This window comes from Mirounga leonina, unplaced genomic scaffold, assembly GCF_011800145.1.
Source record: "Mirounga leonina isolate KUSES-001 unplaced genomic scaffold, KU_Mleo_1.0 Mir_93, whole genome shotgun sequence".
NCBI lineage: Eukaryota > Metazoa > Chordata > Mammalia > Carnivora > Phocidae > Mirounga > Mirounga leonina.
This window is the reverse complement of record NW_023270854.1, coordinates 4,378,351-4,394,496: the sequence shown is the minus strand read 5'-3', so window position 1 is coordinate 4,394,496 and position 16,146 is coordinate 4,378,351. Positions and strand designations below refer to the sequence as shown.

The 16,146-nt window shown below is 52.6% G+C and overlaps 1 protein-coding gene across 1 annotated transcript; it reads right to left on the bottom strand.

The window, feature by feature from the left end:
• Positions 1 to 799: 799 nt before the first annotated feature.
• DIPK1C (divergent protein kinase domain 1C) lies at positions 800 to 16,135 on the bottom strand (the record flags this gene model as incomplete). The annotated part of the gene is made up of 4 exons (XM_034995815.1): positions 800 to 1,018; positions 3,605 to 3,769; positions 7,797 to 8,480; positions 16,028 to 16,135. Coding segments are annotated over 4 exons (1,176 nt in total), but the record flags the coding sequence as incomplete, so codon positions are not given.
• Between the last annotated feature and the right edge of the window lie 11 nt (positions 16,136 to 16,146).

Genomic DNA, 16,146 nt, shown 5'->3' with positions numbered 1-16,146 from the left:
ACTTCCTCCTCTGAGCACACAGCTCGGGAGAGTTTTCTCTACTCTGCTCAATCAGATCAGCAAGAGACGATCTCATTTGCCACATTAAAAATATTAAATGCTGACAGCAGTGTTTGTTGATTGTATTATATAAAAGCATGGTTTTGCAAGGGTTTGAAAGTGTTTAAAAAACAAAAACTACCACAGATAGTTTAGGAGTCTCTGCTGTTCCATGGAATTCTCCAGGTGGGATGGGAAAGGGGTGCTCCTGTGTGTGTATGTGTGTGTGTGTGTGTGTGTGAGAGAGAGAGAGAGAGACGGGGTGGTCAAACACAGGGGAAAGGGATAAAACTGCTCCTTTTCAGCAATAAGAGCACCACTGTGTTGTAGTTACATGTTGCATTATCTCCATGATAAACAAAAACACTTGCTTCCATTTTGGTCTAAATGAAAAGGAACATTTTCCCTTTCCTGAGCCAGCTTTGCCCCCGGCCAGTTGGCTCAGAGCCAAGGCTACTGAAGGGCTGCAATCCCAGGGTCAGCCCGCCGGAGACCCTCCGCTCTCCCCCTGCAAGCCAACAGTCGTAGGGACACAGACGCAGAGCCCTGCCCCTCCCTCGCTCACTGGCCCTTCGCTTTACACCCAATTTCATGGAAACCTTGCTCCAGACAGAAGCTGACCAGCGGGTTCACGGCACTCCAAGGGACCCCCCCTACAGAAAACCACTGCACAGAGCACAGCCCTGGATTCCCTGGCCCAGAGGAACGTCTCCCCCACAACACCCAACCCGAGGGGACCCGCCCAAGGCCACAGCGGCGGCTACTTCTCTGCCTCCTGCAGTTCCCTCTGCGTGGCTCGGAGGAGGCGCCGGAGCTTCCAGAACACGTCGGGGGCTGCTCTCGGGGGGCTGCGCGCGGTGCGCCGGGGGTCCGCGCACTCCTGCACCGCCTCCCGCAACTGCCGCTGCAGCGGGAAGGATAGGGCCGAGCTCCAGAGACTCGAGGAGAACCAGTGGCGGAATATCTTGTCACAGATGACCTGAGGGACGGCAGACGGGGCGGTTAGTGCAGGGCTGCAAACCCCCAGCGCCGGGGATGCTCCAGTCCCAAAGGTGCCTTCCCTCCCAGAACCTGAACCACTCAGCACCAGGAATGGAGTCCCGCATCCAGCCCTGGAGCAGACGGGGAGGGCCCGGCTCACTGAATACCCTCTGACGACAGAGGGGAGCAGAGAGCGCTGGGCAGCCGCTGCCGCGGAAGGAGTGGCCCCTGAGCCGAGTCACCGCGTCGCTGAGGACTTGCTCGGCCATAAGCCGGTCACCGTAACTCGCGATGACCGCCGGGCAGCGTTGTCCCGAGGGTCCAGTGACGTGTGGGGAGAAGTCGTGGGCAAACATGATCGCAGGTTGAGACACCTGGAGAAAAGACTGTCCTGGAAGGGACTTTGAACCCTTTTATTTCAGGAGCAGAAGTGAAAAATTAAGCCACCATCTCGCAGCCTAGAATTCTAACAGGGTGCAAAACTCCCCTGAATCTGCAGATCTCCTTAAATCCTCCACCTAAACGCGTGGCCTGTTCCCACAGCTTTCCCAGGGCTGCTCCCAGAGCTGCGGAATTAATGGGCTTTACTTTTCTGTGTTGCACTGTCTTGGGCTCACTGAGCAGAGGCCTCAGTGTTTTAAAGCTACTTTTCGTAGAAGATAAGCAACTAACTTCTGTTTCCCCCTCCCTGCAAGGGTGAGGATTCTTTTTAAAAACAAATGACCTTAGTTCTGTTTTGAATTGATAATCCATGTGCAAAATTGTTCAATGTCCCCAAGGACAGACCACAGGTAAGTCCTAGGTCTCCATGCTGCTCCTGACCATCAGACACTCTGCTCCTGGCTCTGGGAGGCCATCCCTTCCTTGAATGTCCTTCTAGACAGAGTACATGTACACGCATCTCCTTTCCCTTCCACTTTGCACAAAAGGCAGGCTTTTGCACACTGTTCTTCAGCTTCCATTCCCATTTAACCGAATACCAGGGAAAGCCTCCCATGTCGATTCTTACAAGGATTTCCTGTTGCTTTCATAGCTGCACCTCAAATGTGTGGGTAGATCATAGATTATTTAACTATTCCCTATTGGTGGAAATTGAGGCTTTTTACTAACTTTTGCTATTATGAACAATGCTGCAAGAAATATTTTTCATGTATGTCATTTTCACTTTGCACATGTGACTTAATTTCTAGACTAGAAATTTCTGGCCCTAGAGGTATGTGCATTTTTTGTTTTAGTATCTATTGCCCAATCGACCCCATGAAAGTTGTCCTGAGATACACTCTCACAGCAATGTATGATGAGAACACTTGTCTCCCCACTGCTCCACCAGGATCTGTGCTGTCTTTCATTTTTGCCAACTGATGGTTTAATTTGCATTGCTCTTAGCAGTCAGGGTGAAAGTTATTTGTGCTTCCTTTCCAGTGAATCGTCAAGTTGATATCCTTTGTTCACATTTCCATCAGATTGTTGGCCTTTTTCATATTAATTTGCAGATACTCTATATCGTAAGGACATCCCCTTGCTTTGGTTGGCTCCCTGGAGAGCAGACTCTAAGAGGGAGGTTTGCAGGCAGGGATTTATTGAGGCGTGCTCCTGGGAACCAAGCCTCCACGGACCTGAGGGAGAAGGAAATCTTCCGGTGTTCCTTACTGAGGCTGGAGACTGGGCTTCGCGTGTGTCCCAGCTCCCACTGACCCGTCCCTGGACGCTGCCCCTGGCACTTGGAGTAGCCACGGCAAAGAAGCTCCAGTGGGGAAGGACAATCTTGGGGGACACTCTCTGAGCCTTGGGCAGCAGCTGGTGCGTGAGGACCCCCTTTGTCCCCTGCTCTCCTGATCTGTACGAGCATTACCAAACAGTTTGCCCATTTTCTCATTTAACTGTTAAATTTTGCTCATATTTGGGGGGATTTTGTTTTGTTTTGTTTCCACTATATGGATTTTTTTCAAGATAGTGAACTCTGTCACGTGTTCTTCCTATGGCCTCTGAGCTGTGTTCCATACTCAGAAAGGCCTTCATTACTCTCGGGTAGTATTTTAAACTCTCCCAGTTTTTCTCTGGTACATTTAGTATCCTATTTTTTGCGGGGGGGGGTAAATACTTGAGCCCTCTGGAATTCAGTTTAGTCCGGGGTGAAATAGGAGCTACCCAGCTGACGGGTGCCATTCCTGCATACCCCAGCTACCTTCTGCCGGCCCGAGAGCTACCTGTCGTTACGTCTAGCTCTGAAATTTTTTAAAAAATTCTATTCCTTTGCTCTGTCAATTGGGGCAGGGTTTTTTTTTTTTTTTTTTTTTTTTTGAGTAAAATTTTAAGTTAGAAAAGGAATACATTAGGAGGAGATGGGAAGCCCAGCAATGGGGTCTGCTGGCTGCTCCATCCAGGAGACCCCCATGGGGTCATTTGACCGACAACCCCATGGGCCAGACGACACTGCTTCCCGCTGTCCCTGTCCCCACTGAGCACATCGAGCCCAGGTGGCATGGAAGGGGTGACCTGGGCCACATGAGGGGGTGCGCCGTGCAGAGGGCAGCGGCGGCCCCAGAGAACGACGGTCCCCCCGCCCACGGGGGCAGCCACCTACCTGCAGGTTACTGTTAACTCTTTCTGCTCCACACTTGTTGACGTGCAAATCACACTTTGAGAAACAGTCGAAGAAATTGCAGTCTTCATCTCCTGTGCAGTTCTGCTCGAGAATTTCCCTCATTTTAGGTTCAAAAAAGGCCATGTCCACGTCGATGGCCACCACCTGTAACCAACACAGCACGTGGCCATCAGAGGACACCGGGGCTCAGCGGCCCGGCAGCCGGGGCACCTCCGTTCCCCGTTTGCAGTGCAGGTGCCTGCTGGTTGTGGGATCACAGAACTCTGCCTGCCGGGAAGAGGAGCCAGGCTGTGCTGGGGGGCGCCTGCTTTATTCACACAAGCACCAGGCATTGACCATATTGCGAGGCTTTCGCTGCAAAAAGGACCTTTGCTGTCACTGGCGAAAGCTTAGGATTTGGAACTATAACTAGAAGTATCATTTTTCAACTTTAAACACTTTTTCAGCTTTAAAAGTAGGATCTCTGAGGGTTGCCTGGGTGGCTCGGTCAGTTAAGGGTCCGACGCTTGGTCAGGTTGTGATCTCGGGGTCCTGGGATCGAGCCCTGGGTCCGGCTCCACACTCAGTGCACAGTCTGCTTGAGGATTCTCTCTCCCTCTGCCCTTCCCCCCATACTCTCTCTCTCTCAAATGAATAAACAAACCTTTAAAAAAAAAAAAAAAGCAGCTTCTCTGAAATGTCTTAAAAATAAATGAATTCCCCTCCCATTGCTGTATCACTTTGGCCTCTGACTTTTAGGGACCAGCATTATAAATGCCGTGAGACCCAGATAGTTTATCCCCATGAATATCAACAACGAAGAAACCGAACTCCCGGGGCAGGTCTGTGGGTATGATGGTGAAATTGGGTGGGCATGACCTACGCTGTCTACTTATGGCATATCTGTGACCCGAGTCAACTGGCTTCCTACTGATGCTTGGATGGACGTGTGGCTGGGAAAGGCAGCATCAGCCCTCTCGCATTAGGGCTGATGCACATGGACCCTGATCCAACAGCACCAGATACTAAATGTCGCCGTCAGCAGGAGCCCACAATTGGCCCCCTGCAATTTCGGATTTGTCTTCTTGGTTTCAAACCAAATAGGCTTCAAACCAGAAAAGAGGAAGAACATCTACATTATGCAGATTTTCCACCACCACCTGAATTTAAAAAATAAAAAAAGATGATCTCAAACTTGATAAAACCTGGAGTCTGCCCAAATCAAGCAGTTCATAGCTTCAAGGTATTAAAAAAGCTCTAGGAAGACTTGATGAATTTGATGGAGTCTGTGGCATCTCACAAGCCTTCACAGGCCATCCTCCGAACACGAGCCCTTCCTTCTGCCCTTGGTAGCATCTCAACAAGGCCTCACTGGCTGGGGTCCATTTCCTCTGCAACTCGCGGTGTTGGAAGCTACATTCCCTGGTTTGGGCTTTTGTTGTTCACTCAGGAGTGATCCCAGAGGCAGTAAACTTCCTTGGGGGATGATTAAGTAAAACAGAAGAGGGAAAATAGTTTCTTTCAAAATATATGGAGAATAATGAACATAAAGAACAGGGAACTTTTCCCTACTTAAGAGCTTTGCCTAATTACTAATTCAGGTGCGGCAAACAGAAATTACAATTTTAATCAATTTTTCCTATCTCATTATTTAGCCAAAAGAAATAGCTAATTTCGCTATTTAACCTAGCTAATACACTAAAAATATATTAGGCTGTGCTCATGAATCTATTGTCTTCATAATTTATTATCAGGACCAGAGGGCCTCCCTCCTTTCTATACTTTCTGGCAATCTCCCCAGCCTCCCCTGGGCTCCTACATACACTTTCAGCTCCTTGCAACTTCTCGCTCCCGCTCCTGATTGTTCCCTTCTCGTCTCCCAGGGAGAGCCAGATTTATTTTTTAATTTTTAGTGTATAGTGCAGAATAGATTACAGCTATTGTAAGCCTAACTCCACACACCTAAAATAAGAACAGCAACCAAGCCAGCAGAAAGACCTGCATACGGCTTCTTTAATCGTATCAGGAGAATCCTAACACTCTTCCTGAATGGAATGACGTAACTCGCATCTTCATCAAACTTCATCCCAGCATCAGACTAGAAAGGGTTGAGAACTGTTTCATTCCCCACTGAACAGTGTGGCTCCCAAGTAGGACACACATCTGTTTCAAAGGAGCACTTGCTAGCAATGGTCTGGAGGCGTGAAACAATGGTGTTTCCCAGTTGTTCCTGTGCAACCGCTAGAGGAATTCTCAGGACCTATAAGTGGGGCCCCGGAGAGAGGGAATGACTGCAAGTCACCACGTCCCACCCCCAGAGTGTCAGACCCAGCAGGTCTTGGGGGGAAGGCAGAAAATCAGAATTTCTAACAAGTTCTCTGGTGATGCTGACACTGCTGGGTCTCATTTAAAGCTGTGAAATCATAGGTAAAGTTAACGAACTCAGTGTCTGTAAGGAGGTCAGTAATGCCAGGGTTAGCCAAGGGAGACCCTCTGTCCTCCCTCCCCGTTCTCCCCCGAGAAGAGGAGAAGAGCTCAGGCAGAGGCAAGGGCCTGTGTGCCCCAGCACAGTCCACAGGGCGCAGTCTGGGACTAGGTCAAAAAGTGCAGCCCATTATTTCATTGAACAAATATTTCGTGCCTATCGTGCACAAGATGCTGGAAGGCACAACTCTAGTGCAGTGCACAATCCAGCAACGTGCCATGTTTCCCTTTCCCCGGGGAAGACCAGTCAGCTCCGCCTCCTTCCTACAGGCTTTCCTGGGAACCCAGCCCAGATAGCGTCGCAATTCCCTCGAGTGTTACCGCTCCTGTGGGGTTCCGCTTGCTGACACTCCGTAATACTTGCTGGATGAAGACTCGGGTGTCAGATGAGCACTGGCCCCATAACCGCCAAAGCCAGTGGTGTGAGTGGACGCGCCACACCTCCTTTCCCAGGGCCGTGGGGTGCCTGGTTTCCCAGGACTTCTCTGAGAAAGAGAACTGTGGTCCTTCATGTCCATTACATAAACTTTCTGCTCATGAATTAGGGAAGCTTGGCCAGGATTTCACCTCCAAAAAATATGCTGGCAGATTTCTGGGGTGTCCCTCCCCTTCACAGCTCAGACCATGTCTAGAGGTCTCGTGGAGCTCAGGATATTGCAGACGGAGCCGAACGCCTCCAGAGCTCACCACCCAGAGTGCAGACCCTCCAGAAGCCTCCCAGAACCTTCTGGAACCTCTCGGCTCTTTCCCTTCCACACGTGGAGCCACGCCCAGCTTATCAATCCCTCTGGGGCAGCCAGGGACAAGGAGGGCATTAGGACAAAGAAATTTGGGCAAGTTGCCACGGTGCTCCTCACAGTGACAAAGGCTTGATTGGAGAAGGGGTTCACATGGGGGCACATTTAGTTCTCCAGGTTTCAGGCTGTTTTAAGCAGGCATTCCTATGCTACCTGCCCTGGAAGCCCTTGGCTGGCAGTAAGAGAGCCCTCTTTTTGTCCCTTTATGTTTTTAACCAGGATGAAGAGCACCCTTCTGCCATGAGCCAGCACCCTCAATGAGCAGCCCCCTGGTGTGGCCGAAGTCAAGTTGGCCTCATTCGCCAGCTGACTTGTTGCAGCCTGGGAGGGGAGGACCAGGACACAGCCCCCCCCCCCCCACACACACACTCCACATGGGCGGGGCTTTCCCCTGGAGAAGGCACCGGAACTCCAGCTGTCCCTCTAGAAGTCTCACCCGCGGAGAGGAGACTAACTAGAACCGCTCCAAGAAGGAAGTATCAGGAAAAGCCTGACACTATGACACAGCACGGGCGGTGTGAAAACAGCATCCTCCAACTAGCTACGGCACCAAAGCCCCCAAGGCCACCCTTCTTTGTCATCCGCTGTGGCTCCTCGTCTCCTGAGCATTGTTCTCTGCACTCAGCAAGAACTGGCTTTCTAATTAGGTCTAAGAAGCTGCTCAGCCGCTTTGGAGAAACCAGAAGAGCCATGAGGGAGGACAAACCCGCCGTGGGTGTCTTCGTTATCAGTCCCCCTCCAGGGAGGTGCACGGGGCCTGTGTTCCTCAAATTCTCTCACTCACACCCCAAAGGAGGTGCTCCGGCAGGTCCGGCTTGCCCAGGCTGGAAGCTTGCATTTCAGAAACCCTCTCCTAGATTCTCTGCCCCCCCTGCCCGCCATGACACGCACGCCTCCCCCATGCCACTCACCGTGAAGTCACTCCTGATGGCAAAGTTTTCGGGCTTGACGTCGCAGAGGTGGAGGCGGTGAGAGAAGTCGTCCTCGAAATGGCTCACCATGTCCAGGAAGCTGAGCGCCATGTCGCTGATGGCCTTGGCCTGGCCCCGGCCGCCCCGGGGCGCCCCCGTGGCCCCGTCCAGGGGGAAGAGGGCCCGGTGGCGGGGGCTGCCGGCGGCCAGGTACTCCACGGCGTAGAAGTGGCCGCAGGAGCCCAGCACGGGCAGGGCGTGCCGGCTCAGGTCCTGCAGCAGGCTGAAGAGGACGAACTCCTCCTGCTGCAGCAGGGACCAGAGGCTGGCCAGCTGGCCCCGCCAGCGAGGGCCGCGCCTCCCGGGCCACAGCGGCCCCAGGCTGCCGCCCGACAGCTCCAGGCCCAGGGCGTTCTTGACCTCGCCGGCCACCAGCAGGAGCAGCTCTGCCTCGGGGAAGTCCTGGCCGCCCCCATCGGCCGCGTCCTCCAGCAGCACGAGCGGCTGGAAGCTGGAGAAGGCCTCCTCCTTGGACTTGAGGATGATGGGCCGGCCGCGCCAGTCGGCCTGCAGCACCTTCTTGCCCCTCTCGAAGTACAGACAGCGCTGGTACAGCAGCTTCTCCCCGACGCACAGGTCCTCACAGAGGTCTCCCACCAGCACCCCGCCCTCGTACTCCCGGCACTGCAAGGAAGGGGACAGTCGGTCACAAGGCGGGCGCGGCCGCGCCGTCGCTGGGCGGGGCAGGGAAGGGGCCAGCGGGTCCCTGCGCGCAGACGCTTTGATCAGCCGTTGGGAGAAAGCTCACGAATGTGAGCCACGCAGGCTATTTGGGTCAGTGCGTAATTCACTGAAAGAGCTAAGCGAGTGTCTCGTATTTATTACATTATTCACCCAGGCCCAGGTCTTCAGAATCAGGACACCGGAGGCGAGACGCGGACCCCCCCTCCACACCGCGCCCCCGTCCAGGCACGTGCTGCTGGGAAAAGCCTTTCACCCGCTGGTGACCGTTCGGTCAGCTGTCAGAGACAGGGCTGTCCGGGCCAGAGGTTCTCGACGCTGGCCACACGTGCAGGTCGCCGCGGGGAGCTTTGAATGCCACCATCCAAGAAGGGCTAAGTCAGATCTCGGAAGGGGGGTCCCCAGCGAGCGTCACCTGGTGCCAGGCCAGCCACAGTGACCACCCTCCCAGCAGTCCCCTCAGCCCGCTGTCTGTGACACCAAGTGGTGCCGCGTCTAAGGCCAGCAGGTCTGGAAGGGTGACAGGGGTTCGGAGGGGCACCCTCCGGAAAGAGGAGTCAGAGGAGGCCCCGTGGCTGGTCATGCCAGCGGGACTGGAGACAGGCGCATCAGCAACTGGCCCTCCAACGATGGCCACGGGAGGCTCTTCAGAGCCTCGGGTTCTTTCATGCTGGTCAGCTTTGCATTACAAGCAGCTCAAAGCCAGACAATGGACTTCCAAGGCCTGGATATAGGAACAATTCCAAAATCCCCAAAGCTCTGAAAACTACAACTTTTTTGTGACTCAATGAGCCTCACGTGGTACCAAACCCCAACTGAAGAGTTGTGGGGCTAATTGTAGTCTGCGTGTATTCGACTTGGTGTGAATTTCCATACATTGTGCTGCAGAATTATTCATTGGTTTGATTACTGGTTCTGCTTCATATGCAAAATACAAGGTATATGATCCATATTATTTTTCTAATGCCCAAAATGTGTGACTTCAAAAACATGCCTGGCCCCAAGGTGTTAGATAAAGGACGGTGGACCTTTATAAATACTCTAGTTTAATTGTTCAAAGCACATATTACCAGAATGCTTATTAAAAAGAAATATCCCCAGTTCTTAAAACAAGTATTTGGATTTTCGGGACCATTTCAGGCAGCAGCTGGACAAGAGCCTGAAAGACCCAGGCCACGCCGTCTGACCGGAGTCTGGGGCTTTCTCCTTTGTGGGCTTTCAATCTTAGTATATCAACCTTGGGTGGTGAGTGTGTCACACCCGCCAAGCACAAGGATGCAAGTGACGGAGACCTGTATGTGGTCATGAATCCGCCCCAAGAGCTTGGGCGTGCCAAGCTGGGCTGCTTTTCTGTCTTTGGAAAACAGACACCCGTGATGACGTTGTGTTAACAAACTGTGTTAACAACTGCGTTAAACACACTGGATGCTGTGCTCATCTTGCAATTTAACACAACACACGCTGGTAAAATGCCATCCTCTTAATTCCATGGCTTGGGGTCAAGAAACAAGTGTTGAAAGGATCAGGACCCTTTGAGTCTCTCGCTCTCTGCTTAGAATCGCTTCCATATCGCCCCTTGTAAGTCACAGCCGCTGACTCAGGCTGCCCCAGACCTCTCAGGATATTCTCAGAGGGGAGCTGGGGATGGAAGGGTGAAGTGTTCTAGACAACCAGGAGCAAAAAGGGGCCATTCATTTTACTTGTTGCTGGTTTTTTCCCTACGCTATCTGGTATTTACAGAGTTTCACATTTCTTTAGTAAATTTCCTCATAAAGTCCAAAAATTCCTTTAAGTCTGATACCCAAAATTATTTGATTCAATTCCATAAACATCTTTGGAGTGTTGTCACATTTAGAATTGAATCAAAAGTGCTTCTGTATGAAGTACAGAACAGGAAAAGAAAAGCAGGTGACAGAACCAGTCTGGTGGGAGGGGGTGAGTCCTGAGCTGAGAGCTTCAGAATCCTGGGAGAAGCCGGAGAGAAGGGAGGAGGCAGACACTCTGCGGCCGAACCTGCCACTGGCCAGGAGAGACACCTGTGGGCCAAGGAGACTGCTCCACTCCTCTGGGACTGGGAACGGCCACGGGCAAGGCCTTGCTGCTTCAGCCACACGTGGCCACCTTCAAATCAATAATGCCACTCTCCCGACCTCACCCAGCTGCATGTGAGCTGAGCCCCTATCCAACTACAGGTACCAGGCTCAGGAGTTCACATTACAGAGGTGGCTGCCTTCAGAACTCATAAATGAGAGCAGAGGATGATCTGTGCAGGGTAGGTACACTGCCTTGGCTCTGGGGCAGACTGGGTTTGCCTCCTGGCTCTGCCCCGTACGGGCTGGTGGCTTGTTTCCAAGTCTATAGCATGGGATGCTGATACAGTGTCACAGGAGACCTGTGAAGGTCAACCAAGGTCACAGGTGCAGAGGACCCATGGTCTTAGTGAATGCTACTTCTCTCCCACCCTCTCCAGCCCCGGTCATTGTGGTGGGGGTGGGGGGGTGGGGGGTAGAGAGGGAGGCTTCTTCCCGGAGAGATGTGCCTGAGCTCCATTTTGAAAGCCTAATTGCAGTGTGCCTAGCAGAGAAGGAGAAAGGGGGCAGTTCCATTGCAGGAAATAAGCTGTGCAAAGAGCCAGAGTTGCAAAGTAGTGTGTTCAGAGAACCAGATACAATTCAGGGGGATTGGAGAGCAAAGTTAGTGCAAGCACCCGTGTGTCACGGACCGGGCTGTCCTATGAGAAGATGCCATGTCTCCACCACACAAAAATGCTTCTACCCTGCAAGGGCCAGATCAACCTTCCGCGGGTGGGGAGGGGGTTGGGAGGCAGCCCGGCTGCCCCTGGAAAGCCTCATCTCCGCCCTCTGCCCCCAGCTCCCAATCCACCAGACTCACTTGCACATCCTCTCTCCCACTGACTCCCCATAGCACAGTGTTTTCTACAAAACTATCCTGCATTGATGAAGTCTAGTTCAAATCAAATTAAAATCTATACAATTTTGCCCCTGCAAATTTGGACGGCCGTTCCAAACAGGAGTTGCAAGACATTTTGAACAATGGTATAATCATCGAATTGGGCATAGAGCCTATCAATTTTGGAGGGGAGCATTATTTGGGGCTGTTTTCCTGAGGCTTACCACATTGGGGTAGAAGTGTGCCTCCTGCAGGGCTGACAACTTCGGGGGCTGCAGTGTCGAGCATCAGAAAGGCCAGGAAAGTGGAGCGAGGTGCCCAGGACCCCAGGGGGCCTCCAGCTACCATAGGGGAGGTCTTGGGTTTATGACCTAACTTCTGGTACCCCTGTCACCTCGTTCATCATAAGAGATAGTCAACACTAGAACAGGGTGTACACAGTGTGGTTATTACCGAGTTACTCTTCATCATCATCCTTTAGGATGATGTGCTTTTGGCATTTTGGGTCCTTACTGTCTTATAGAGACCGTAAAATTCACGCGCCAGGGCTCTGCTGGCAACCAGTGCTGGAGTGAGTCTGCACAATCCTTTGGCAGGTCTGTGCCTCCTAAACCCGGAGAAGAATTAACCTCGCATTTAAACACCAGTGAACTTAAAGGACAAATTACGAGTTTACGAGCTAATTAAAAACTGCCATCATGTGAGAGGAAATAGTGAAATTATTTTATGAGCAGCATGTCCTACTGAAGTAGCTATGTTTTAACTCAATAAAAGTGGTTTATTCACTTGAGCTCAGTGTTCAAAGTCACTTTTCTCTGAAAACGAGGGGGTGCTGCTGGCATGAACACAGGTAAGCTTCTGTGCCCAAATGTGCGTACATACAAAATCCACAGGTATCACATTTTAAAATAAATTGGAAAAAAAAAAAAAAACCAACAACCAAGTAAACAAAGTCTCCTTACCATGGACGGGCATTTTTTAATTACTTAAACTCACAGTGGATTTGTGTTTCTAGACTATGTGCATCCATACAAACGCACGCTCCCAGAATTCTCAGTGCTGGTAGGAATGTCTCAGCAGTTGTTGCTTAGAATCTCTCCAGCTTGTATCATGGTTCTCAGGCAAAAACAAAACCTGTCCACTGAGTCTGAGAAACTGCTGATGGGGTCTCAGAGGTCATGCCTGAAGGCTGGGTTTTCTTTTGTGTATTTGTTTTTGTTTTTAAGGAGCATGAAGTCTCTGCGTGGTTAGCAACAGAGCCCACGATAGAACTCCTTCCCTGAGCAGCCGGCTGTGCATTGCAGAATCTCAGAGCATTTAGCCTGTCCACTGCGCAACCCCTCTTGACCCCTGGATGGCTCAGAAGATACACATTACGCACACGGCCAGAGCACTCAGGAAAACAGAGACATTCCCTGCTATAAAATCTTTCTGGATGCTGTAGTCCCACTGGGACCATGGGTTTCTACCACAGCAAAGAAAGTTAAGCCCGCCCTATGAAAAAGCAGTCTCTACTGGAGGCAACTAGATTAAGTCACATCAAGAGCCAAAGAGCCAAAAGGGAATTAAGCCTTCTGCATAACAGAGCCCGTGGGAATATTTTTGAGATGCCTTGAAAATGATATGCTACAGAAGGATGAAGCATACCCAGTTGTTACTCAGGGCTTTCGTTATCGGGGAAGCCACCGATTGCCAGGGTGTCTCTACTATCACACTGCACAGGGTCGCATACTGTCTCCAGACGCCACGACTGCGTGAATCAGGATAAGTTACTGTCCGTCCCGGGGCTCATCTGTGAAGTGAGGAGAGTATAAGCACATCCCCAGCACAGGTTATCGAAGGGCTGAAATGAGCTAATACGCAGACAGCTACTTAGCCCAGGGCCCGCCCAGAGCAAACACAGCGGGCACCCACAGCGCGCCTCCTCTGCTGCCGTGTGCAGTGCTCTGCCCTTGGAACGGGGAGCCAGGCTTGGTGACGCTCAGCAGCCTGGGATAGCCCAGGGCACAGCTCACTAGAAAAGAAGGGCTCTAGAAACCTCACAGAGAGGTTGAAGAGGGCTTACAGATGTCTTGATTATGAGATGTGCTGAAAAGCCATGGTCCAGAGGAGCACAGTGGTCTGACTCAAAAACCTCCAAAGCTAGAGGACCCAGGGCTCAACTCCTTGGAACAACTCCAGTTGGCTCTTCCAACTCTCCCCCCTTCCAGGGCCATGAAGTGCGCTGAGCTCCCTGGGCAGGAGGGGTGCCACCTGCGGGAGCCGGCAAGCCGGACTCCCAGCTCCCTGAGCTCTGCACCTTTGTCTGCAGACTCCTCTGCAGACCAGCAATGGCACCTGGCACACTGGCAGCCTGGGACCCCAGCGGGGGTGCGGGGCTCCCGGGCTCTGCCAGGGAGGGAAAGGGCTCCCTCTGGCTCAGCGGCAGTGCGCTCCTTCTGTGCTTGGTATTCCGAGGGAAAGCTAATGAGGGTCTGGAGAGCAGTCAGAAAAATAACGGCCAGTTTTTTTATTAAGGACAAAAGCCAGGCAGAATGAATTGAAAGTGCCTGGGAGCCTGGAGACAGAGGGTCGATTCAGCCTGAGTCCTGGGTGGCCACCATGCCAAGCTCTGCATGGCAGCCAGGGCCCAGCAGAGTCTGGGTTGTGGAGACTGAGGGGCTGTTCAAGCCCCGTTCTAGTTCAGAGTGTCCTGGGGCACAGGGAGCCAGGGTGCTGGGTGGGGCTGACACCCACAAATTCAGAACAGAGAAGGTAGAAGGGGACGAGGCAAGGAGAGAGGGAGAGAAAGGCAAGCCCTGAGCACAGGTGAGAAATAATGGCCCCTGGGAACGGGGTGCCCAGATGATGCTTCCCGAAAAATCAGTTCACGGAGACAACGTCAGATGAACTTCAGGAAGACAGACAAAGGCAGTATTTCAAATTGTTCTTTGGGCAGTAGGCAAGATGGGGAGCCTTCAGAAGCAGAGCCCACATCTTCAGCTTCATGTCAGACTAAAAACAACCCCAGCTGGCAGCCATTAGAGATATATTGGTAGAACCTCTAACCAGAATTGGTTTTAATTTACGAGCTGGCATGCTGCGAAAGTTATGATTAGCAATTACCTAAGTTATATTAGGCCATATAATGTCCATTAGTCCTTTTCCCACTTAACCAAAGATAAATAAGTGAAAACAGCATTTTTATTTTAATGAAAAAGATTACTGTATTATTTTTGTAAACAGGTATTCCATCCTGGAAAAAAACCTCTTTTTGTTCCTTAAAATTAGCCAATCGGTCCCCCCAAAACGGAGGTGAAATAAGCCTTGTAGAAGGAATTTTTATATGGGTTACTGAGAAAGTTGATCAGTTTTTGTAAGTTAAAGAAAACTTGGTAGAATTCAGTGTAACAGTCCATAGATGATTGATAATAGATAGGTGATTGAGAGACAGGATGGAGGGAATTGTTGATGAGGGTCTCACTCGCATCATGATCAATGCATGATCAGACTCAATTAAGGAATATGATTTGCGTTTGTATGTTTCAGTCCTTTAATTTTTCCAATCTCACTTAAAAAAATTTTTTTTAACTTTTAGGCTATGAAAATTTGAAAACCTACAATCTCAAAAACCCCACCCATATGTAAGCAATTGGACTGTAAACTTCCCATGCGTCTTTTGAAGATTTCTTAGAAAACAGATCATCTTTCACAGCAAATGCTCAGCTAGATGGTCACTGTTTTAGGAAGTGAGTAATTGCGTAAGAAACCAAAGTGGCCGCTTTTGCCGGCTGTCTTCACCTTTTCGGCTCTCCTTTCGGGGATTCCTGCCTCTTTCCAAGTCTTCCTAACCCCCATAATCTTCCGGACCAAACGGAGAGACTGAGAGCCACCAACGTTTGGAATGAACGGACGAGCATCTGGGGCCCAGTGCTCACAACAGCCTGCCCAGCCCAGCTAGGACCCCTCGGGCGCACGCCTGTTCGCAAACCGCTGTCTTGGCCCCAGGACAGGGGTCTGCGGGGGTCCGCTCGCCTGAGCGCACTCTGCCTGGGGTCCCGCACACCGCGCCCGCGAGAGCCGCGGCGTTGGGGCGCAGGGAGTCAGGGGGCTGCCAGCCGTCTGCGCTGGGCTCAGCGGGACGCACCGGGTTGGCATCATACAAGAGCCGCCGAGCGAGAGCACCCGAGACCAGAGGCGCGGTCCCCGCCCGCCCCGAGCCCAACACCGGCCGCGCCGTCGCCAGCGCCCCGAGCCCGGCCGCCCCACACGGGACGCGGGCACCGAGCGGCCGTCGGGAGCCGCGGCGCAGACCCGCAACCTGGCTGAGCGCGGGCCCAGGGGCGGCAGGAGGGCCGCTGGGCAGGACTCTATCTTGGGACCAAGCACCGACTTGGGCGAAAGGAGGGAGGCACCTCCGCGCACCCACAGACTCCGGGGCAGAGACGGGTCGTGCGCACCGGGCATTCCACCACCGTGTCCGGACCCCCGCCCCCGGGGGCCCCGGCCGCGCCCGCCCCCCCGCTCCCGGGGCCGGCGGAGGGCGTGCCGCCCCGGGCCCCCGGGAGCGCGGCGCGGGGCCGTGCGGCGGCGGGACCTACCAGCGCGGCCAGGATGCGCCGACTCTTCTCGTCGGTGCAGCGCTCCGAGGGCACGCCCGGGTGCGCGCGGAGCAGCAGCGCGGCCGCCAGCACCCAGCCCGCCGTCCACGCCGCGCAGG